Source organism: Paroedura picta, chromosome 7, assembly GCF_049243985.1.
Source record: "Paroedura picta isolate Pp20150507F chromosome 7, Ppicta_v3.0, whole genome shotgun sequence".
NCBI classification, from domain to species: Eukaryota; Metazoa; Chordata; class Lepidosauria; order Squamata; family Gekkonidae; genus Paroedura; species Paroedura picta.
In genome coordinates, this window is record NC_135375.1 from 26,461,580 (window position 1) to 26,487,802 (window position 26,223).

The following is a 26,223-nucleotide window of genomic DNA, read 5'->3' on the forward strand; positions in this document are numbered from 1 at the left end:
GCTCGGCTGTAGCTTGGGTGGAGTGGCAGGGTGCTGCACCCAAGTCAGGGTCTTCTCCCTTGTCAGGCTGAAGGGAGGTTGAGCAGCAGTCCCTGCCATTGTTGGGTGAGTTGGGGAGGCTATCCCCCCTGCATGAGCTATGAAAGTGTGGGGTGGCCTGGGGTGGCTTAGTGAAGTCTGCGGGGACCCAGACAAGGAAATTTCTTGGGCAGCTAGCTCCAGAGGCTCTCAGGTCTTTAAAGGGGCTTTCTTTTGCAGCCAGTCCCAGGGTCCCTTTGAATAGCCGAGCCATGTAGAACAAATCTCCTCTATGTGGTTCAGCTGTTTACAGGGGTTTTCATTGGCAGCCAGCCCCTGTGCAGTTTGCTCCATGCCACTCAGCTGTTTAAAGGAGATTTCTTCAGTAGCAAGTTAGAGGCTGGTCACCAAAGAAAGCCCCTTTAAACAGCTGAGCCATGCACAGCAGTTTAAACTTTAAAGGGACTGCACCAGCAAGCCCAAAACAGCTGAATGTCAGGGAGCCCCAGCCACTCAGCTGTTTTTGTGGCTTTCTGCTCTGGCCAGAAACCACCATGATCCCCATACACTGTCTTAAGAATTCGTAGAAGTCTGTGACAGTAGACCTGAACCATGAAAAGGGCAAAATTTATCATAAATTTTACTTCATCGTTCATTTTGTGCCCATCCCTAGTTTACAAGGGCCTTTTCCTGATTTTGTTTTAAAGGCATTTAATTGAGTTGATGTTTTTCTAATGTGAGAGGCAATGGTCTGCTTTCATCTGCCTGTTTTATTGGAAACTGTTCTGAGCAACAAGGGAAAGCAGTACAAAATTGCAGCAAATAACCTTTTCAACAATCATTTAATCTTAATCAACATAATGCTGGAAAGCGACAGCTGCATTCACAAATCACATTCCTTCCAGTATATGCAATACATTCTATTTGCTAATGGAGGAAAACTTCAAGTTCATGCTTGGATAAACACCAAGTTGCTGGCATCCTAATACCACTTATAAAGTTGATGGTATTTCCACTTTCTCCAGAAAGTGTCATCAGAAAAAAAGATTAAAATCTTCAGTCAAAGATATTAAGTTAGCATACTCACCGTCCCTCATTAACCTTGACTTTGTCTCCAAGGCAGTGAAAGTTCTCAACGTAACCGGAAGTGCAGTTGATGTTTGCCCAGTCTGGTTTACATATATCCACAAAGTGAGGTCTCAGTCTGCCTACTGAGTATTTGGCAATGTCTGTCAGAGACTGGCTAATAGCTGCGCCAAAAATGAATGTCCCAATGGCTTTGTAAATAGTGGCAATATAGTTGTTTCGGACAAAGGAGTTGGAGTGCAAACGGTTGTAATACACAGAAAGGGCTTCTCCCACGATGATCTGGGAAGAAAGAAAAACAAGCACAAGAAAGGCACAAGTTAAAGAACCACACGTGGATCCACAGAGGAGATGAAGGATCTCATATTGTATTGGTGAAGCAACTTTGGGGTTTCTAAATCTGTCTTTGAATTAACAATGTGATAATTAAGCTACGATAAAGACTGAACAATTTCTGGAACCCATTTCAATGTCCGGTTGAACTGGCTGTGCCAAAACACACTGAAGAAGTAAACAGGAACCTCTGTTCTTTTTCCATCTGATGACAAGGTGAAGGTTTAATGAACTCAAAGTTCAAGCATCGGAAACCTTCACCTTTTCTCCAGAAATCACAACCTTTCCCACATCAAGTCACAGGAGGCCCAGAGGTAGCATTCTCAATATGCAGGACATTTCAGTTCTACTTCCTTTACATGCACTCTCAACATTCTGCATGTTTCTTTGCCAAGAACATGATGATCAGCCAAGTCAGGAACCCGGTTAGAAGGGCTAAACAAGAATGCTGTTGCCAGAGATACTTCAGCAAAATGGAATTTGTTTTTTTTTTTAAGCATCCTCCAAAAAGTGAAGCTTTGCTGAAATAATAATTAAAAATGCTGGAAGTTAAAAGCTGTAACAATGGGGAAATACAGCTTTGAAGCTGAAGGATAGAAATTGGAGTGTTATGGGGAGGTGCTTGTTTTGTTTGCATTTTGGTAACCCAATAAAAGATGCACCAATGCTTTTTGATGTTTCACGTTCATAATTGAAAATTATTTTACTTTCTTCGCTTATTTCATTCCTTATTCTTGACAATGCAAGATACAAGCTAGGGGTCAGAAGGAGAGAATGACACATCACTTTTAACAGTAGGCATTTCATAAGAAAAGATACAGAAGTGCAAGAGTGGGCATTTTTTCATTCTTTTTTTATTCATAGTTTTTATTCTAGACTGAATATCATTAAATAAATGCAGAACATACTTATACTTAACAAAATATATATTTCTCAAAATGTGATCATTACTTGAGATTTATAAACCATCCCTCCCTACAAAGGCTTGGAGCAGTGCAGAACATGTTAAAAATTGACATGAAACAATTCCAATAAAGATCATATACATAAAAAGCATTTAAAATTGTCATTCTAAATTCCCCACTATTCTCCCTATTCAATCACTTCCCATTGGCTCCTGAGCCCCCCCTCCCATGAAAGCCACCACCGACATGTTCATCCCACGGGGCTGTCAATATGTTACAGTTAAATGGATGTTCTTACCATGTTTGTTCCATTATTTTATTGTTCTCCTGTATCATTACTGTTCAATTTATTATGTTATCTGTACTGGGTTTTTTTTCTCATGTAAACCGCCCTGAGCCTCAGGGGAGGACGGTATATAAATATAATAGATTGATAGATCAATAGATAAAATGGTTCAATGACCAATTATGCTAGTGTGATCCAAGGGATGTGTTCCAACAGGGAGGGGGAGACCCACTGACTTTGTTGTTTGCTCTGGCCCCAACCCTTGGCCTGGTGGAACAGTGCTGTTTTGCAGGCCCTGCAGAACTTTGATACTTCCATCGGGGCCCAGATCTCCACTGGCAGTGTATTCCACCAGGTCACAGCTAGCCGTACTTCTTTTGCACCAGGTTTGACAGCATATTGGCACTTGATGACCTGAGTGCTCTTCTGGAGGAGAATTGGGAGAGGTGGTCCTACATAAGCAAAGATATGGCTTACAATACCAAGACCTGGGCCTATTCTGCATACAATAGATAATGCACTTTAGAAGTAGATTTTCCTGTTCTGCACAGGAAAATCCAGCTGCCAAAGAACATTGAAAGTGCATTATCCTATGTGTGCAGAATGGGCCCTGGTTAGATAATCCTGGTTAGATAAGCCCAGCTTTGACTGTATCACTATCAGACGGCCTGGAAATTTATGACACAATAGCGTAGGTCAGGGGTAGTCAAACTGCAGCCCTCCAGATGTCCATGGACTACAATTCCCAGGAGCCCTTGCCAGCACTCACTGGCGAATGCTGGCAAGGGCTCCTGGGAATTGTAGTCCATGGACATCTGAAGGGACGCAGTTTGACTACCCCTGGCGTAGGTTGTAGGACACTTCTTTCTTTTGTACTGCATACAATATACAAATGGTCTAATAATTTGGAGATGTGATCTTCCAAATACAGCAGATGTCCCATTATTACTATGCAAGACCTTCTGATAATGAGGAATCCAGCATAGAGTTCATGAGTGTTTGTTTGAATGCTTTGTCCTGGGAAATGTCTATGAATTTACAAGAAAGGGCTCCTCACAGCTAACCTACGGCATCCTAGATAGAATATCCTCACTGGATTTCTCACAAACGACGGAGAAGAGGATAAGGCTGTGCCTCTGAAGAAGGTTTCATTTGGTTGTACTTGTTTCGTTACCTGATTTCCAAACTGTGAGTTTCAGGGTGGGTGCCAACCTACTCAGATGTCATCACCACAAACAACCTATTATTCGGCACACAATGACAGCTCAATCTTATGGAGTTCAGCAGGCTCATGCTGAAAGCCTGAATGTGTTTCTCACACACAATTGCAAACAGTGATCATAGGAAGCTTTTGACATTTTGGTTCCTTACAGAAGGCTAGTTTTTACCACTAAATGGCAGCAGCACTGGGCTGCAGCTGCTCAAGAAGGAAAAGAAGAACTGGGATTTTGTAGCCCGCTTTTTTACTGCACGGAGGAGTCTCAAAGCGGCTTACAATCCCCTTCCCTTCCTCTCCCCAGAGTAGGCACCCTGTGAGGGAGGTGAGGCTGAGAGAGCTCTGAGAAATGAGACTGGCCCGAGGTCTTCAAGCAAAGGTTGGATACACACTTTTCTTGGATGCTTTAGGATGCTTAGGGCTAATCCTGCGTTGAGCAGGGGGTTGGACTAGATGGCCTGTATGGCCCCTTCCAACTCTATGATTCTATGATTCTATGAGGTCAACCAGCTGGCTGCAGGTCCAAATTAGAGGCCGCCACTGCTCTTAACACCAAGCCAGCTGTTGAGTGGAGATAAGAAAGCTTAAGCTTAGAGGGAGATTCTCATGTTCCACTAGTATATGTGTACTTATTGCACACCTGCACTAGGATAGTGATACGTTTATTGGCACAACTTCTTTAAACAGGAAGAGTTGCCCAGCATGCAGCAAGACCCACCCCTTCTAGAGAAATCATTTAGCACAGAAGTGTGTGATGATTTTTTGATTTGAAAAGCTGAAATACTCTGCTGATGATTCCTCATCACTGACGTAACATCTCCAACAGCAGTCTGGATTCAGGCCTTCAAGCCTTTCTGTGCAGAAGGCTCAATCCTCACCCAGTTACTAAGAGAAGGTAGGACAGCTGGCCAATCTAGCTATATAGCACTTGATACAACAGACCATGCAAAAGTGGGTTCAACTGGACCTACAATATCGGAGTTTACTTGAGATGAAGTGTTCATCCATGAAAGACTTAAGAGGTTGCGTCCCTTAATGTTGCTCAATATGAACAAACAAGAAAAACAATACCATCAGTGTGCTGATGATACTCAGACTATGCCTCTCTTGCCTCATAAGACCTAATCATTTCCAGAAAAATACACACAACTGAATCAGAAATTTTTGATAATCAATCTAGGCAAGATGAGAACAACGTCAATACAGAAAGGTAATCAACAAAAAATATCTTCATTTATTGAAAGATTACAGGTTGAGGTGGTAGACAGTACCAATAAAGAAAGAGCTGTTTAATATCCCTTTTCCATGTGCTCTTGTTGTCGTTGTTGTTAGGTGCGAAGTCATGTCTGACCCATTGCGACCCCATGGACAATGATCCTCCAGGCCTTCCTGTCCTCTACCATTCCTCCAAGTCCATTAAAGTTTGCAACCATGTGCTCTTAGTATTCAACAATGTGAATTTGTTCATTTCAGCTGTCTCCTTTATACGGAAGTGAAGCGTATTTGTAACCCACACATAGCTCACTAATAGCAGCTCTAGCAAGAATATCGGAGATTATCAAGAAATGGACTTTGTGATGACCTTATATAGATGTGTGATGTAGCCTCCTTTGGAATAATGTGTACAGTGCTGGTTGCTGTATCTCAAAAAGATATTGCAGAGCTGGAAAAAGTGCACACAAGAGGTAAAACCAAGGTGATTATGAATCAGGGGCTTTCCAGTTCCGGAAAAATGTGACCCAGGGAGGGGGAATAATGGAGGTTTATAAAATTATGTACAGGATGGACAAAGGGGATACTTTTTCTTCCATCTCCCACATCAGAACTTGGGGGCACCTGAATTGATAGTCAATAGCTGAAGAACCAAAACATTTACAACTTTACTGAACTATTAATTAAACTATAGAATTCAGTGCCTGTGGACACAGTAACAGTCATGGGCACAGATGGCTTTAAAGGGGATTTTATTCCAGGAGGACAGGTCCAAACATAACCATGATGACTAAAGTGAACCTCCACATTCAGTCATAATAAACCTCTGAATACCAGCAGTGGTGTGCAACATTAGAAATTGACCTATATGCCCTGTTTGTTGGCTGACTACTGTATGGAAAAGGATATTGAACTAGATGGACCACTGGACTGATCCAACATGGCTGTCCTTATGTTCAGTTTCTACAACCCTATATTCCATGGTCCTCTTGCAGCGTTTCTCGACTGCTTGCATCTTGTTCAGAATACAGCAGTACAGTTGTTTTTTTGTCTATAAAAAATTAAACTGCACTTGACCGGCATTTTTTTTACACTGTGCCTTACAGTATGCTTCGAATTGTAAAGGCCCTGGTCATATTTGACACCTCCCTCCTGAAATCCTCTTGGAGGCGATGCAAACTCAGACAGCACCTGCTGACAGTCAGTGCAATCCAAAGCAGAAGTCTACTGAAGGATTGCGCAGCGTATCCTGCAATCACGGCATAAGCTAGCAAGGCAATATACGTACAGAGCAGAAACTGCTCTAGATTTCAAGCTCACGTTTACTCAAGGATGGCTGAGGGTAGCCTAACCTTGTCAGATCTCAGAAGCTAAGCAGGGTTGGCCGTGGATGTGAGACTACCAAGGAAGTCTGGGGTTGTCATATGGAGGGAGGCAATGAAAAATCACCCATAGCTGTTTGTCTCTTGCCTGGAAAACCCTATGGGATCACCATAAGTCACCTGTGATTTGATGGCTCTTTCCATCCCCATCATTCAAGGTTAGGTAACAAACAATAGTTAGATCAAAAGGAGAAGCTATCCAGATCGCAACTACCTTGTATCATCACTAAAAATACCTTTTCTCAAGAATCCGTAGCTAAAATCTGCACAAGTTGAAAATGTAAGATTTCAATGCCAACATGCAATAGCCACATGGTTTAGAACTTTAGGATGGATTCATCTCTGCAAAGGGGTATTCCAGACTTTAGCCCGGTCAAAGAACATATCTGCTCAGAGGCTATAGTTCTTTACAATCAGACCTGTTAGTAATCTCATGTTTCTACAACCTTAAGGCTGGATTCCTGTAATATGCTTCACCAGGAGACTGCTTTGTTAGTGAGTGGCCAAGATTTCAGAATTCTCTCCCCAACTGGGACATTCAAGAATGAATTCCCCCCCCCCCCCCCCCCGCAAAGTACTGCAAGATCTTTCTATTCAGGCTGGTTGCTGAAGGCTACTATAAAAGCTAACAGTAGCATTAATTGACTCCATATTGTTCTTTCCCTACCTAGATTCCAAACCTGCAGGATTTTAAATGTCTGTCTTAAAATGAGTTATTGGGTACTCCGGGCTTTTAGAATGGAGTACAAATGAGCCATCTTTTTTAAAGCCAGGAAACACTGTGCTATAGTGCTTTAAAAAGGCACACAAACCCTTCCCAATAAGGCAACGATTCTCCAAGGAGTGTGGGTTTTCCCCCCTTCTGACAGCAAAAATGCTTTCTGTTGCTGTCTGACAGCCAACAAAATATGACATTTTCTACAATGCAATGCAATGGAGGAAAATGAGACGTGAACTTACAACGATTATAACGAGAGGAACAATTATTCCCGCTAATAATTGATATGAAATGGTGTCCTCTTTGTAAGGGTACTGGATGGATTCATCACTACAGAACACTCCTCGTTTGACAGGAGTATGACTTGCAGTCAGAATTGCGAAAGGCAAGCCAGCTAGCAAAAAGAATAAGATAATTATGTTACACAGGGCATGTTAAAAAAGCTTTACCACCCCCACCCCCCCCCCCAGCACTTTCCATCCAGAGCAATAAGCAAGAGCACAAAGGACGCAAGCAGAAAATTAGAGCACTTTCGCTTCTTTCCCAAAAATGCTGTTCAGGGTAAGCTTAGAGGTTTTCAGTTGAAAAAGATTCAAAGGAAACAAGAAGAGTTTTTCAGGATTTATTTCCACTCCCTCAACTATGCTGAATGTTCCATTTGCGCAAATCATTTCCTTAAAAAATGCATATTTATGACATTTCCGGTTGTCCTCTATAATATCTACTTATTATCTTCAACCAAACCAACATTGTGCTTTCCATACAAGTCAACTTCTGCTACCCTGAGACATCAGACTTCATTCCACACAATCAGACACGTACCACAAAAGCAGGAAAGGAAAAGGAGAAGAAGCCATGCCGAGGAACACGGGAAAACTTGGTCACTGCTTGTTCTGTAAAGCATCCAATATTAATCCTGACTCCCCTGCTTCCAACGCACAGGTCCTACGTGAAAGCAACTTCATCAAAATTGTGACTTTAACTTCCAAATGTTTGCTGAACACCATACCCAGATTTCAAAGCTTGAACTAGCTGCCGTTTTTACTACATCTAGTTGAGATCAGAAGGTAAACTCACACAGCCATTTGTGTACATCTAAATTTCCAAGCTATTTCTGGAAAGAATTCTGATGTCATAAGTAAAGGTAAAGGTATTCCCTGTGCAAGCACCTAGTCATGTCTGACCCTTGGGGTGACGCCCTCCAGCGTTTTCATGGCAGACTCAATACGGGGTGGTTTGCCAGTGCCTTCCCCAGTCATTACCGTTTACCCCCCAGCAAGCTGGGTACTCATTTTACCGACCTCGGAAGGATGGAAGGCTGAGTCAACCTTGAGCCGGCTGCTGGGATTGAACTCCCAGCCTCATGGGCAAAGCTTTCAGACGGCTGCCTTACCACTCTGCGCCACAAGAGGCTCTTACTGATGTCATAAGGAAGGATGAAATAGATTTCAAAAGTGGTAGGTATATGTAAAGTTTTTTTTTTTGTTTTGTTCTTTACAAAAGAAAGAGCAGGTATTCTGTAAAAGGCAAACAACAAAGTCTAGCACTGTATCTGAGGAAGTGTGCACACACCTTGAATAAAACTTTGTTGGCCTTAAAGGTGCCATTGGACTCCAACTTTGTTCAGCTGCTTCAAAGCAACATGGCGACACACCTGAATCTAAAAAAAGCCTAGCAGAATAATAAAATACAAAGCATAACTGGCTTCTGTAAACACCGTCCACCGACTGAAAATGAGAAAAACTTTACAAAGCAAAAAAGAACCTCTCAGAAAAGCATCTTGTTGGAAAACCAGATTCTATTCATTCATTCATTTAATTTCTATACCACCTTCCCATAAGGCTCAGGGCGATTTACATAAAACGTCATGAATATACATAGAAACCTAGTGACAGTAACATAACAGTGGCTCCAAAACTGAACGTAACAAATTATAACAAAATGCTAGAACACAGTGTGACAACAACTCTCAACTTTTAACATGAACCCGTGAGAGGTCAACATGGCTCAGATCACCCACCCGAGGCCAACACATTCAGTTCCTGGAACTGACAGTGCAGGGAGTGCCCTGGAGGAGAAATCCTCATGGATTGGGATTGCTACCCCTCACCCCGCCCCGCCCCTCCCCTCCCCGCCCCGCAGTTCATGACTGATGGTGGATGGAGAACCCAGCAGGGGCTAGTTCTTTGAAGGCAAGTTTCCCCATACCTGGTCCAGGTTTCCGTCACACACACCAGGTCCACTGAATGTTCTGCAAAGTATGCTTGCAGAGTGGAGGCTTTGTTGTTAATTGACCTGGTGTTGCAAAGCATCAGTGTTGGAGGTGGGTTCTTTACCTTGGCCTCCACCCTATTGGCCCGAGAGATGGGGCAGAGGTTAGAAGGGGCCCAAGCATAACCATATCTCAAGTCCCTTTTATAAGTCCTGGCAATAGGAAATTTTCTTTAATGTTAAGCATCTTCCTGTATTTTGATGACTTTATAGGGCCTGTCAATCAAAGAATCCGCTGCCCTTTTTGCTGTTCACCTTTCAACCGGATTTCATCTCATAATTTCAGCAATTCCGCCTAAACTTCTCTTGCACTTAAAATACTTCTGCTTCTCAACATCACACTCAGTGCCATTTTAATCGGTTTAAGGAAAGAGTGAACACTACTTCTAAATTACTACTGAAGTATCCAAACTTGGCATAAAATCCTTCACAAACTGTTGTATATTGCAGGGATTTTGGCTAAATGCCTCTGGAGGTCCCTTCCAACTCTATGATTCTATGAGATTCTCTCAGGCCAAATAACACAAGTCTCTATCAGCAAGACTGGAAGATGGAAGACAAAAGAACCACCCAGAATTTAAACTTATTGAATTATTCCCAACAGCCATGATTCAGGAAGCCTTTGTGACAGAAGAGACAGTGAAAGCCACCACCACTATCCCTTTCTCACTCTTCCTCATGCATGACAAGACTTTTCCATGGATGTACAAAGCCTTGAATGCAACAGCCAAAAATGTGATTTATGTGGGCTGAACAACACACAGCTAAAGCACATCACAGTATTGGTAGCCTTAAATTTCACGTATAAAGATGGGGCAGAAAGAATATGTGGCAAACAAGGCCTGGATCACTCAATATTGCCTATTTTTGCCCTGAAACATTCCTGACAAAAACAATGCACAACACCTACAGCCCTTCCACACTGCAAACTCCTTTGCATCCTCTAAAGCAGCTTGCGATGCAAGAGAGAGGTGGCGTTGCAAGGACCTTTGGGTGTTACTATATGTGTAGATGTAATTGCATGATTTTCTGGACTATAATTGCAACCCTTATTTTCCAGTGCTTTTTTAAAGCATAGCGTGGGGCTCAAGCGTAGACGGCTCAACAATTACTCCGCTTCCTGTAGTCATAGGTAGAAACAAGATGTTACGCAATGTACAGTCTCACCATGTGAGCACCAGGAATTCTGTTGTGCCTCCTTACTACCACTCAAATTGGCACCCGATTTGCTTGCAGATTTCAAACCCATTTTTAACTTGTTTTTATTTTTTTAAGTTAGATTATCAGGATGTCAGATTCTGAATCTGTGCTTGGCAAAGCCTTAACATACGGGGGAAGTTCTTAGAACTGAGTGCCCTAAAGGTGGGGAGAATGTACGTCGGATCAAAGTAAATTAGTTAATTCAGAAATGACCAGGCATGCAACAAAGACTGAAGGCCCCTAATTCCCTGGGACTACTAGACTATTTAACCCAGTTTTGCGGCCTTATTTCCCAGCCTCTTTAAAACTAATTTCCCATTCAAACATCAATGTTTTGTTGCATCCGCAGGCTAATGTCTGTTTGCATAAGTTTCCATTCCTTAATCTGTACACCGCCCGTGGCGCCACGGGCGCCACGGACTAAATAAAACAGTAAGCCCTCCTGGGGCGGGCTGTGTCCGGGATGAGGAAGGGTCCGGATTGGACCCTTCCTCATGACAGACAATCGGAGGGACCAATCGGCAGGCGCAAAGCGCCTGCCGATTGGTCCCTCCGATTCCCAGGCGCAGCAACTGCGAGCCGCGCTGTGCGCGGCTCGCAGTTGCTCCCGGCCTGCGGTGAGAGGCGCGAAGCGCCTCTCGCCGCGTCAGTCCGCCGCCCGAGGGAGCCCCTGTCAGTTGCGCGAAGCGCGACTGCCAGGGGCTCTCTGCCCGGCGGCCTGACGCGGTGAGAGGCGCAAAGCGCCTCTCGCCGCGTCAGGCCGCCCCACGAGGGAGCCCCCGGCAGTCGCGCGGAGCGCGGCTGCCGGGGGCTCCCTGCCCGTCAAGCCGCACATCAAACCGCCGCAGGTCAAGCCGCCCGTCAAGCCGCGCGTCAAGCCGTTGCCCGTCAAGCCGCCGCCCATCAAGCCGCCGCCCGAGGGAGTCCCTGCCAGCGGGAAAGCGCCTCTCGCTGCGACAGACCGCCGGGCAGGGAGCCCCCGCCAGCCGGCCTGCGCGCCGCTGGCAGGGACTCCCCTTTAAAAATCTTCGGGAGTGCCGCCATTTTGCGGCCCCCGCCCAGAGAGAAGACGGCGATTGCAAATGGCGCCGCTACCTCCCGAAGCGCCGCGCCGACACCCACGCCGCCTCCACGCTTCCTGCCGCCTTCGACCCCCCCCCCCACAGGCACGCCTCACCAACGCCCGCTAAACGCCGGGCCTGCGCCTCGCCGACCCTCAGGAGCCGCCGCCGCTGCCGAACGCTGCGCCGATTACCCTGGATCCGCCAGCAGCCGCGGTAAGACCTCCCACGCTCCCTTTCTGCCGCCCCACGGATGCCGCCCCCAGCCTCCTCACCCACACCATGCCATCCAGCCGTAGGGGGAAGCCTGCGCCAGTCCGCGGTGGGGGAGGCCACTGCCATCTAGCACCCATTTTATTTAGAAATAAAATGGGCTCTAAATCTAGTAAAGATATGTTTTGACAGGAAAAACCAGTGATGTTATTTAACGTATTTGCATCCTTCCCTTCGTAGAAGCAGAGGTTCCGCCTAGGGTTTTAGCTTCATAAACAGCCCTATGACGTGGGCTACGCTGAGAGACAGTGAGCTAGCTGCCTGAAGGTAAAAGGTGCGTAGGAGGCTGAAACCAAAAGTTCCACATCCAAACCTAAGTATTAAAAGTTGCACCATGCTATTCTTCCAGCCACACTGGTTATCTAAGAAACTTTTCAAGTTTTATTTCCCGCTCCCCTGCACCAATTACTTTTCCCGCACCAACCAATTACTTTTAAGTTTTTCAGGCTTTTCAGACTTGTTGCTTAATCTGGAATTACAGCCAGTCCAGGATCTCTGAATATATTCATTCATTTGAACTCCGGTGTTGGAGGTTTCTGTGGTTTCCAAGGACAGCAAAAGAGTCGGACACAACTGGATGGCTGGCAACAATGTGTGTGTGTGTGTGTATTTATATACGTGTGTAAATATATACGTTTGCAAGCACCTATTTATTGCATTCACTCTTCACATTTTTGGGGGGTATGAGTATGTGTTCAGACACACCGCTAAAAGAATAATATATTAAGTATACTTAATTCTGTACCATTGAAAGGTTCCCAGGATGCTTGGCTACGGATCAGATAATGAGGTTATTAAGTGATGAACCAAAGAATCACAGAGTAGGAAGGGATCTCCAACTCCAGTCATCCATGCAACAGTCACCTCCAAAGGGGAGTTGTGTAACTCACGTTATGCGGGCCAACCCTTGTTCTTGACCAGGAAACTGCAGCTGGGGCAGAATGCAGCTGCTAGGGTCCTCACAGGAACAGCCTGGAGGACCCATATCCAGCCTGTGCTGAGGCAGCTGCATTGATCACCAGTTGTAGCCTGGATCAGGTTCAAGGATCTGGTGTTAACCTTTAAGGCCATTTGCGGCCTGGGCCCCACATATCTGCAGGTCAGCCTGTGTCCTTATGCCCCCTGCAGGGCACTTCATTCTGTGGGTGCGAATCTGTGGGAGGTCCCAGGCCCACAAGAGGTTTGCCTGGCCTCGACCAGGGCTGGGCCTTTTTCATCCTGGCCCCAACTTGGTAGAATGAGCTCCCGGGAGAGCTGAGGGCCCTGACGAAGCTGGCTCAGTTCTACAGTGCTTGCAAGATGGGGCTCTTCAACCAGACATTTGGTTGAGGCCAGATATTTGGTTGAGCCATTCATTCCATCTAGCTACCCTGTGTTTTTCCTTCCAAGGCATTTTTTAGGAGTCTGCCCTCTAGGATGGTTTTAATGGAGTCTTAGACTTTTTTAATGGGATTTTATTGTGAGGACAGATGCTACCCGTCATGAGCTACTGTGTGGGAGTGTTGAGATCGATAGACAGATTGAACGATCGATCTTCAGGGTCATCAAGTCCCCTGCAGAATGCAGGAAATTCACAACTACAGGACAGCAGTCGGGTAACAATACAAGTTGCCAAGTTTTGTGCCACTGCCATTTAAATACATAGTTTTTTAGCAAGACAGTTTTAATTTGATTTAACTTTATTGTGTTTTATTATTATACTTATGATGATGATTATACTTATTATTATTATTATATGGGTTTGTGTTTTTTACTATGTGCAATCTGGTACAAATGACTGTAGCAGTAAATTTATCTTATCTACCTTAATTCTGTAAATTAATTTACCAGTTTAATTCCCAGTGTACATGAGTTGGGGAAGCAGAGAGAAGAGAGAAAGTGAAATGAAAGAGACAATCCAAGACAGATGCTACAGGAGAATTCATTAAGGATACAGCTCATGAGAAGTGCCATCCTAAACAGAGATGACTTCAATGCACTCAGAAAAGTATAATCCTATGTAGGAATCTGGAACCTGCTTCTTCCAAGCTATTGCTTTACCTAGTGGCTGCTGCAGCCCCATTTTGTTAGGAGAATGGAATAGCAGGGACAGAAAACACAAGTAGTAAAAATATTTTTAGAGTATGGGCATGCCACCAAGTCAGACAGAAGAGAGGCCAGTGTTCTATATGAATCCTGCTTTTACCACTCCCACGAAACCTGCTTCTGCTCCCATGAAACCAGCTCCCAGTTCCACTTGCCGTAATGTTTACACCCTGGCACAGCCCCGAAACAGGTTTCAAATTCATTGCCCAGATTCCTCAGGAAAAGGCGCTGTGCAACGGAGTTCTGTGCAATGCACGTTCGCTTTTTCGAAAAAGCTTTATATACAACGATAAAAGTTCACAACGCAAAACAAGTCCTAGGACAGAAATGCATCTTGATTGTGCTGTTCCTGAAAGCAGACTTCACAGCGGGCTCAGACTGATAATACAGAATGGTCAACATGGTGAAAAACAAATGGTTAGAACTCGTACGAAAAGCAGCATGCAAGCAGAAATTTATTTTAAAAATTTGCTGCTCATAGAACGCACCAAGGGGTAAACATGACCGAAAATTAAACAGCTAGGGTTATTCTTTCAGATGCAGATACAGGACCAATGTTAACATTTATTTATTTACTCCTCACAATGTACACTTCAGACTACAAAAGTTAGTGCATGCAGGAGGAAGATACGTGCTCTGCTGTACTTAAACCGACCAGCAGTGACGCTGGCTCACAGCATGCAATCCAATACTTTGTGCTCATGAACTTTAAACAGATGCTTTCAGCTGCTCAAACCCTTAACGAATAATGGCCAAATGGTTCGTTTTATATCGTACAAGAGTGAACAGAAGGGCAGTCCCAGGGAACTGACTGATCCATTCCCTTCCCTTTGAGCATGGTTCCATATGCAATGCACACTAATCATGTACTGGAGCTTCAAAGTATACTGACAGAACCATCATTAAGCCCTTTCCTTAATGTTCCCCATTGAGCATATCCTGGCCATGGATACACCAAAGCTGGCAGAATAAAAAGGCAGGTCACCACGACCGGCTTCGTCAGCGGAGGGCTAATTCCTGGATTAAAACAAAGTCTAATTTTAGCTTTTTAGTTTGCCGCTGTTGTTTTCTAGTCCTATCCAGGACATTGGGTCATCCCCCCTTTTTTTAACCCTCCCAAAAAATCCTAACACACGTGTTGTTTTTTAAGTGATACGTGTATCCTTGGAAAGAATTTTTTTCCTGGTAAGCAGTCAGCCCAGGAGACTATACTATTTTTCCTTTCACCATTTCTGAGCACGTATATACAGTCAATATAAACCTCTCATAGCCTGTTTTCAAGAAGTGAGCTGCTTTAAAGTCCTAAAAAGCGCTCACTTTTTATATAAACAAAGAAGATTCCACCACTCCCGCTACTGGTCTTTTTTCATCCATGTCACAAACTGCCTGAAACAGCAATCTGCTATATAACTTATTTATGCCCTTGCCAATCAAGTTTTCTATTGTCCAACTTTACTCATGACAAAGCAGCACTGTATGTGTAACCATGGTGGTGACACGTGCTTTGCATCCATTGCTTCCTTCCTAGGAGGCCAAAAAGCAAATGACTCTTCTCTACCTAAACATTTTCGTAGCTGACATAATTAGGTGGGCATTAAGTGTTAGGCTTGTATGTGCGTCTTAAGAGTAAACATTCATGTTTGCTCTTACCAAGATCTGGAGTATTCACACTCTAATGTTGTGTGTGAAGTAAAGAGCAAACATATGAACACTATTGACTTTGGGCAATGCGGACTGAAAATGAAATATGACTGCAAGGAGCGGTTTACTATAATGGAACGGAAGGCATTCGACTTCTTTCAAATGCAAAAAAAGTATTTCAATATTAGAATTTAAGCCCGCTGTAGGCAAAATGCAGCAGGCGCTAACGGGCAGTGGGTGAGTGCGGGAGGTCCCCCCCGGCATTCCATGCCCAGCCGTCTCCACCACCCCCCCCCCCGAGTCCCCGGCTTCAGCGTGGGGCTTGGAGCAGGTCCGCAGCGGGCCTGCTCCGAGCCCCACGCTGAAACCTCCCACGGCTGCCCCCCTCCCCCCAAATCCGGGACAGGCCAAGGGACCAATCGGGAGCCACTCACTGCATGGCTCCCGATTGGCCCCTTGGCCCCTTCAAGTTTTTATCCCAGACTCATCCCACCCCTTTCTCCGCCCACTTACCCCCTACTGCTTTATTTTTACCGCTCCAATGGAGCGGTTTACAGATAAGCCATAGTTTTATTTTAACAACAAGGTCACAAAAGTACTGTGCTAGAGAATTTCACTGCATTGCAAGATCCCACAAGGACCTTCTCTACAAATGCTGCCCAGTATATCAGGATAACTGGTTGTAATCAAGAAAAAAAGATTAGATGTATATATTATCTACATGCTACCTTTTCAGATCAAGCATTCCCTAATAATTCTTGCAGTTCCCGGCACATTTAGAATCATGGAATAATAGAGTTGGAAGGGACCTCCTCAGACATATAGTACAACTCCCTGCACTGTGCAGGACACTCACAAACCTATCGCTCATCCACTGTAACCTGCCAGCTCCCTGAACCTTCACAAAGTCAGCCTCTCTGTCAGATGGCTGTCCGGCCTTTGTTTAAGAATCTCCAAAGATGGAGAACCCACCACCTCCCGAGGAAGCCTGTTCCATTGAGAAACCGCTCTACTTGTGAAGTAGCACCACAGAATTAGGTAGAGCGTGTTCAAACAAATGTGATAAGACCAAGTTGCATATCTTATATTTACATTAATATACAACCGGCTGTTCAAATGATACTTTAATTCCGTATGTCTTTTGGTGCAAAGAAAAGCCTACTTACTCATCTCAGCACTGAATGCATTTTCCCAACTTTACATGACAGTACTGTTGTAGCCCACTGACATTCACTCACCCAGTAGCTGTTCCTACATATAAACAGTAGTTTTAATTGGCTGCCATAATGCACCAATTAAGACAAAGCTTTACTTGTCGTCGTATCAAACCCTGTGTATTTTCTTGGTCGTAACGTGAGTGGGACTGTTTGGCAAGGAAGGAAGAACTATAACCAATTAAGTTCAAAAATGAAATCTGGCTAAGGAATTCCATGTGCCCATTATTTCCCGCAAACAACCATCCGTTGTTTATTTACTTCTCCTGTTTCTGAACACCTCCCTACCCAAAAAGGAACTTCCTTATAAAATCAACACAACTAAAATGGCATAAAACACAAAACAATCCCCCTTACTACAGTAAAACATTCAAGTCTGACACAAATAGGTGGGAAGCTACACGATACTCAGAGCTAAAGAGATGTCTTCGTTATCACTCCAACAATGAGGAAGAAGTTATCCAGCCAAGCATCACTGGGCAAGGACTTCCACAAAAATAGGCCCCTACCCTGTCTCTTGGCCAAACTTTGGACTGTACCCAGAACAAGGCCTCCTCTGAAGATCATGATGCTCAGAAAAAGGTCTAGATTTATTCAAATGTCTGTATCCCATAACATCTTTCAAAGGCACCCGTTTGTCACAATATCTGACAAATAAAGCAAGCATTAAACTTCATGGCAGCCCACAAAAAATACTGTAAAGAAAACAATTATTACTGTGATGAACCGATAAACAGTAGAACTTGCTACACCCAGTTTTGCATTGTCTGCCATAGAAGCTCACTGAATAACCTTGGGCCAATCACTCATCAGTCTAATCTGCTCTCAGGGAGGTTATTATAAGCATAAAAAAGAAAAGGGCAGAACCATGTTTGCATGTCATTTTATTTCTCATTGAGCATAAAAGTGAGGTATAAATAAACATATTTATGTATCCCACATAGGCAAAACAATAAGAGATCTAACAGTATCAAATGAACCTCTGAAAATTACAGGAAAAATCTCTTGTAAACTGATTCTTCATGACTTTATTTTTGCAAGCAGCACACCAAATGACAACTTAATCCTATGGGTGATGACTCCTAGACCACCTAAGATAATTTAGCATCCTAGACCACCTAAGATAACGTATCATGAGCTGGAGGATAAGGCTTCATTCTAGAAGAAGAGCTGATTTTTATATGCTGCTTTTCTCTACCAGGAGTCTCAAAGCAGATTACATCTGCCTTCTCTTTCCTCTCCCCACAACAGACACCCTGTGGGGTGGGTGAGGCTGAGAGAGCCCTGATATCACTGCTCGGTCAGAACATCTTTATCAGTGCTGTGGCAAGCCCAAGGTCACCCAGCTGGCTGCATGTGGAGGAGCAGGAAATCAAACCAGCTCGCCAGCTTAGAAGCCCCCACTATTAACCAGTACACCACGCTGGTTAAAATTCAAACAAATTTTAACTGGGTTGGACTGCAAGTGGTTAGGTCACATGGTCGAATATGTCTTCAAAGAAGTTTTCCACACACATACAACCCAAGCCAAAAGGGTGGGGGGTTAGGCAAAAAATCATCTCCCTGATATCTACCATGAATTTGAATACGGAAAAGTGCTGAAGTATTCAACCCCTGACACACAGACCTATCTAGGAGCAGTTTACCACCAAACTGCAGATACACCATTTTGTGAAAGCAAACCACTTTAAAGACAGACTTCATTCTCACCAATTTCAGATAAAAAGGTACTAATCTCCACTGAAATCCATGACTTTATATTTAAACAATGAGTGCCTATTTAAATTCTTTTGTTTGAGTAGTACTTTGAGTAGTAATAAATCCAAATAATGATAATGATAGTACAGGAAAAGGGTCTTAAAAACTAATTCAAAGTTTACAACTCTGAGACCAATCAGCTTAACCAATCAACTCTGATTCAAATAAGACTGCATCAGACCTGAAATAGGCAATTAATATTGAAGGAAGAAGAATAGCCAGCTGTTAATGATGAGTTAAAAGGCATTGTGGCATCTTAGAAACAAACTTAACTGGGGGAAAAAGTTTAAATAAGCCAGCTAATACCCAGTATGATCAAATTATCCAAGCCACAATTTGTTCAGTTATGTGTTACTGACATCCAGCCATTTCACATTTTTGATCATGGACTCACCACGGTGCAAGTTCAGGAGAATTTTTGATGTGCTCTGAGAAAGGCTGTCGTAATCAATAGGTTTAACTTCCAAAAGAAAAGAGGAACATTCTCCCATTATAATGAACCACACTGCCATACTCGTGTCTTATTTCTAATGCTGAACCTCGTCTCTGGCATGAGGATCAAAAACTCTGCACAAAAGGGCTAGGTACAGACAGGGGAGATATTTCTGCAGGCCCAGGAGAATCCCAGTGTTTGAAGGGAAAAAACTTTTTAAAAAATGTTTCGTAATAGAAAATGCATTTTAAGATTGTACAAAATTTTCTTTTCTTGAATGCTTTAGGATGCTTTGGTCTGATCCTGCGTTGAGCAGGGGGTTGAACTAGATGGCCTGCATGTCCCAACTCTATGGTTCTATGATTCTGATTCTAAAATCTCACAATAACACAGCATTAGAGAATTGCCTAGCAACTCCATCACCACAGGGGGCAGTCAGACTAGATCAGCATCTAATAGAGCCACTGTGAAGGAGAAGGGAATGAAAATTGCAACTGGAAGTATGAGAAAGAAGGGAGCAAAATCAGCCATGTGAGGGCAGTGAAGGAAAAAGAGAAGGCAGAAGAGAAGGGCGCAGGAAAGTGGAGAAAAGACAGCAAAGGGGTAAAATGAGACTGCCCTTCCCCATTATTGATCCCTACCCGCATCAATTTTATTTCTCCTCCCACTTATATTTTAACAGTACCTTCTACTAACTTGGAATAAAAACAAAGCCATGTTCTGAAACTTTATACAAATGCAACCTAATTTTCCCATTTCATCAATTGCTTGAGCATGCTAACCTGCAGATTTTGTAAAACGAAGTCGTTTCATTTTACAATGTGGAAATTTCAATAAACTCATGGATACAAACTAGCTATTTTAGACAGGTGACCCCATTATTTAATATATATTTTACACAGAGGTTGTTTCTTGCATTAAGCTACTTACAGAACAAATGGGCAAGGTGAACCCCACTGTGTAGAGGACAGTGGATGTGATGGTACTGTCATGGAACGGATACTTGATGCTGTCATCACGACAGAAAAAGCCTCTCTGATAAGGCTTTATTTTTGCCAAGTTTAGAACAGCAAGAGGTAAGCCAGCTGTTGGGGGAAGGGAAAAAATACGGTTACATACATATTTTACCAAGAAAGGAGAAAACTGCTGCGCAGCATGCAAAACTGAAAGGGTTTCTCCAAGTCAGGGCTGGGTGTTAAATATCATGCAATGCACATGGGGATCACAGAGGTACCTGTTGCCAATCCTGTCCACAAACAGCAGAAATTAGGAAGGTTTTACTGCAGAGTTCCCAGATAGCAAATGATGCTCCCAACATCTGACTGAATTATTTAGATGCTGGCAAGGCTTTGAAACAGGGGTAGTCAAACTGCGGCCCTCCAGATGTCCATGGACTACAATTCCCACGAGCCCCTGCCGTCATTCGCTGGCAGGGGCTCGTGGGAATTGTAGTCCATGGACATCTGGAGGGCCGCAGTTTGACTACCCCTGCTTTGAAACATGGACTGCATTCAGATGCCAAGCCTCAATTTGACAGTGATGGGTTTTAAAATGATGCATGCTCTTCCCTCCACTCCTCCCCCAGACTGGAGCCTTCAAGAAGTCCCAGTTAGGCCCGACATTCAAATGTGGGAGCCTAAGCTAATTAGATTTGTTTCCTTCCCAGCAATTAAGATTCTTAACCACAAATTTGACTATTGATTAGCCACTGAGAGCAGAGAATGCTGAGCTGGATGGATCAATTAGCCCCATTTACTTTAAGCTGTTCTACCGACTTTATATTTTCTTGTCCATAAAGCTATTCTGACAGGATGTAGTCCGAATTATGTAGGGCAAGTTTAAAACAGACAAGATCGGGTCTTTGAGGTGGAAGATGTAAATTCATCTTCTGGATATTTCCAGACCTATAAGTCTGACTCAACAAGAGGCGTAAGAGGCCTACAGTTACAAAGGTCTCACAATAAAATCAAAGTCCAGTCCTTTAAGACCATCAAAGGTTTATTCAAGGCGTGAGCTTTCCAGTGCAAGCACTCTTCCTCAGATTATGAACAATGGGAACATCAGTTCGCCTTCAAGGTGACTGGATACCTTCTCAGTTTCCTCCTGTTTCTCTGCAGTGACAGCATCTGACTGTCAGAAGGTAGAGTGGCCACTGCTACAGTAGAAAACAAGACAACAACTGGTGTTAGCACCACTGCTTTCCAGTCAACCTGTGGCCCTCCAGATGTCCATGGACTACAATTCCCACAAGCCCCTGCCAGCGTTTGCTCGCAGAGGCTCGTGGGAATTGTAGTCCACAAACATCTGGAGGACCACAGGTTGACTACCCCTGCACTGAGAGACCTATAATAATGTCCCCACTTTCCTCCTTCTGCTTGGTCAGCTCTGACTCTATGGCAGCAGAAGTGACTCTATTCCTGTGCTGCTAAGATTGAGCTTGGCTTGCTCAGACGCTCAGGACCAGCAGCTCCTGCAACGGAGTATAAAAGGGAGTTTGTCCCAAGATGAGTTCCACCCTTTGTCAGATTTCTTCCACGCAGTTCGAGCCCTTCCTAATCTCTACTGAAAGTTTTGAAGGCAGGGAGAAGAGAATGCAGCCAGACCTTAGAGGGCAGTGAATAAGCCGGGGGGGGGGGGGGGGTAGGATATATAGCATTTTCTTGAAGCAAGCATATGCAGTGGGGCGTACCACTTTATTCTTTGCCCAGGCCCCCAACACCACCTTAAAAGCAGCTCTGCACATTGCAACCCAGACCACTTTCCAAATCCTGTGCTTGCCTTATGTCTTTTCCCTCCATGGCAGATTGCTCATCTTAGTCTGGGAAACTGGTCCTACCTACCACCAGGGTGTTTGGTCCTCACTGCCCATTTAGAGTTCAGACTATCAGAGAGAAATGTTCCATAAAATGTAGCTTTCTGTACTGTTGCAGTGGTAAGGCACAGGAGAAACCTTACCTAGATGACATCTACATATTGTTGGTTATTGTACAATGGCAATAATTTGCAAATGGACTTTACTGTGGGGACCGGCTAATCCTGTTGCCAATAACCACTACAAAATCCATCCATATGCAGGTGCTGCCCTGCTCTGTGTATTCAGTGCCATCAAGTCACTGGGAATGTGCTTCCCTCTAACCATACTTCTACACATCTCTATGCTGGCAGAGCTCTATGCTGGGAATTGTAGCCCATGGACATCCAGAGAGCCACAGTTTGGCTACTCCTGCTCTATGTCTTCTTGACACCTTAGCCTTTGTAAGTAAATTTTCAAACTTGCTAGACTGAGAGAAAAAAACACTTTTGAGAAAATGAAAGTGCTGCCTTTCACATTTAGATCTGTGAGGATTAATCTAAATGCAAGTCTCAATAGTGCTGAATTAAGTGGTGAATGTGTGAATTAATCTCAATTTAGCTGATATATTCAAAGACAAGAAAAATAATCCACCAACACTTATTTTTATTTATTTATTATATTTTTATACTGCCCTCCCTTGCAGCTCGGTGGTTCAGAGAACACGAATCCAATATGACAGAAACAAACCAAAGTCAGTAACCACATCAACAAAACTAAACATTTAATCATTGACTATTTAAACCATTTCACTTTTTGACCACAGCAGATTGGTTCCACAAAATTACCCCACAATGTGTCCAGTGGGCATATCTGATAGAAGAGGGTTTTGGAGGGCCCAATAGATGTTGTTAGCTCACTGGCGCCAACCAAATGCTGGGTGGAAGAGTTCCCCTTTGCAGGCCCTGTGGAACTGAGCAAACACTGGCAGGACCTAGATTTCCTCTGGGCGCTCATTCCATCAAGTGAGGGGCAACACAGAGAACGACCTGGCCTTGCTTGAGGTCAGACATGTTTCCTTGGGGCCAGGGATCACCAGCCAATTGGAGTTGACTGAGCATAGTGGTCTTTGAGGGGCATAGGCAGAGAGGAGATCCCTCAGGTATACTGGGCCCAGACTGCGTATAGCCTTTAAGGTAATTACCAAGACATTTAACCGGATCTGGGATTCAACCCGTAACCAGTGCAGCTATTGGAGCACAGGCCGGATGTAGGCTGTCCACGGTAAAAAGGAAAACCCTTTAGAGCAGTGGTTCTCAACCTTGGGGTCAGGACCCAAATTGGGACCACATGGCACTTTTCTTGGGGTTGCCAGGTTGGTGGTCACCACGGCAGTGGCGGTGGGTGACTGTGGTGGGCGGAGGTGGGTGGTGGTGGGAGGCGGACAACAGGCAGCGCAGCCGCAGCAGCTGCTTGCCAGGAGAAGGTCTCTGCGCAGCGGGGTACTGGGCACGAGTAGGCGGCAGCAGCGGAGTGAGATGCAGAGGGCTCTACAGCAGCTCTGTGGGGCTGGGGCGGTTCTCCTAGCTTAAAGTTATATTGAAGGGCCTATGAATTCCACAGGCTTTTCACATGCGCAACTATGTTATCTGGCTCAATGTGATTCCTTGTTCACACACCATACAGATAGTTTATCAGCTCCTTGGAAGACTCTGTGTGTTACAAGCGCCAGTCTTGGGCTGGTGAGTCAAATGGGCATATGAACATGACTGCTCAGCTCTTCAAAGCAAAAAAGGAAATGAATCACTCTTTAGAGCAATGGTCTTTAAAGCTCTCCAATGAATTGTTTCTATGTACAGGGACTTGTGCGCCAAGGAACCTCAACATGTTGGCCATGGAACTTGGTGCACTGTAGAAAATTCTAATGCACATTTTAACAAATACACTCAGCTCCCACAAGACATTAGAGAGAAATACTGTGCCTCAGTTTAGTGAGAACTGAGAATGTGCTCAACATGATAGAGCATGCTCAACATTCCTCCTGTGCCACACTGGAGGGAAAGAATGGAAGTAGTGTGCAGGCTGACTTTAATGGAATCTAATTCACCTTTAAATCTTTCCAGTGGAAAATTCCTGATAAGCTTTGAAGGCACTGCAGGATTCCCTGAAACACAGCGTGATAACTATTGTATCCCAGGCTTCTGCACTATTTTTATTCAGGCACTATAAACATATTTTCCATAAAGTAATTGCCAGCACTTTTATATCAAAACACAGACTCATTACCAGAGAATCTGTAGTATAAGAAGAACTGGAAAGATAAACAGGAAGATATTCCTGAGAACAGAGGTAAATGCCAAAGTGTTGTAAAGTAGAAAGAAAACTCAGGGAATAATAAAATGTGAGCAGTTTAGATGAAACACACAGATAAAGATAAGAAACCAGGATTTTAAGAAAAGAGCAACATGAAGATGGCATCAAAAGGAATGTCTTAGAATCTAATTTACACTGAAGCCTGTTTGCATCAAGCAATTAACAAGGTTCTTTAGGAATATCTAAAAAGCCAAAAAGTTTTAATAATTTGGCGCAAACATGTACCTATCACTCCACTTTGTTTTACGGATTTGACTACAATTTATGGCAGCGGTTCTCGACCTTCCTAATGCCGCGACCCTTTAATACAGTTCCTCATGTTGTGGTGACCCCAAAACATAAAATTATGCAAGTGTTCTTTCACAGAAATTAAACCGAAACTGACCAATGGCATGAAGATCCATTGTCATTTGTATATAAATTGGTGGGCACCTTCAGTAGCGCAACCCCCCTCACCCGCCCAAGCTGTTCGTCTTGCCACAACCCCTGTGAAAGGGTCGTTCGACCCCCAAGGGGGTCCCGACCCCCAGGTTGAGAACCACTGATTTATGGTTATAGCAATTCCAGAATAGATCATCCAAACTCAAAAGGCCATGTACATCCCTTAAATCTTTTCAGACCTACTCAACCAAACTATAATCACCCTGGGAGCACAGGAACCAGCAGTGTGATCCACAAGGCCGTTTAACTGAAATGCTTAAGATTTAAACACTGTTTCGATTGAACCACTCTATGAAATTTCAAATCTGATCCTAGAGGGGTCTCCAAAAGTAAGATCTGTTTAAATGTGCCTCATGCCCAGGTGAGTATCAGAATGCACCCTAAATTCCTAGAATACTACATTCTTGTCATTTGCCCCAAGACTACATGCATGCCACTGACTGCTGGTGACTTGTACACAAATACTTCACTTTAGTATGCGTAACAGATAAGGCTGTCAATATGCCAATGGTCTTTATCAGAACAAAGTAAAATACTCTGGATTTGATACTTAATCATCACACACACAAAGTATAAACACATCCAGACAAAGAAGATGATGTGGTAAAGGAAGTCGCTCTCCATGCAACCTTCGCTATACCAGTTGTCTCTGACACGCCACACACTGAAGTACCACTTAATACCCTTAAACTACCAGCTAATTCAAAGTTTTCTTAGATGAAGTCTATATAATCCTTGCCATGCCACCACAGGCAAACTTATCACATTTTCCCAAAGGCAGCTCCCCCCTCCCATTCCCCCACATCACTTGGATGGCAGAAACAGAACTATGCAATGGGATGTCTGTTTTCCATTAACCAGACCTGACAGTTTCGTGACAGGAGTCCATAAAATTAGATACAGAAGATATGTTGATCCTCTAATGCAATTCAAAAGAGAAACTGTGCCAAGATGACACAACAACAAAGGGAAGGCATATGGCTAACAAGATCAACACACATTTTCAAGTCTAAACAGAACAACGGTTGTACTCTGGGATACTTATAAATTCCAATTTATGTTTTCACTTCAGATTAGATTAATGTTAATCCCAATCTGGTCATAGTGTAAGATTAGAATCAGAGAAACTGGTTTAAAATTTCCATTCTTCCATCAAACGCCCTGGGGGATCCAAAGACTGTCATAGGGCTGCTGTGAGTACAAAAGGGAGAGAAAGGAGAATTATGTGTGCTGTCTTGAGATAACTGGAGAGTGAGCAAGAGAAAAATGTGATTTTTAAAATCAAAATTCTACAGGTACTATTTTTTTCTTATCTAGCATGAAGCATGGCAGCATAACCACCGTCTAATGCAGAGGCAGCAAAAGGACATCTCCAGATGTCCATGGACTACAATTACCATGATCCCCTGCCACCATGGACATCTGGAGAGCCCTAGTTTGGCCATCCTTGGACATGGGGAGAAATCACATTTTACCAATACGAAGAACGTCACTGATTAGCTACTTCTGTTTCAGGATCAACAATT

At 43.9% G+C, this 26,223-nt stretch overlaps 1 protein-coding gene across 3 annotated transcripts in view; it reads right to left on the reverse strand.

Moving 5' to 3' along the window:
• Nucleotides 1-26,223, reverse strand: part of PLPP1 (phospholipid phosphatase 1) — a 100,551-nt gene that overhangs the window by 49,208 nt on the left and 25,120 nt on the right. Inside the window, exons 2-3 of one of the 3 annotated variants that reach the window (XM_077347128.1) lie at nucleotides 20,023-20,177; nucleotides 1,106-1,386 (exon numbers count right to left, since the gene is read on the reverse strand). In XM_077347128.1, the coding sequence (XP_077203243.1) occupies nucleotides 1,106-1,386; nucleotides 20,023-20,177 (436 nt within the window). Of the gene's footprint in view, nucleotides 1-1,105; nucleotides 1,387-7,398; nucleotides 7,551-20,022; nucleotides 20,178-26,223 lie in introns of all 3 variants that reach the window. The other 2 variants (XM_077347130.1, XM_077347131.1) reach the window with 2 other exon arrangements.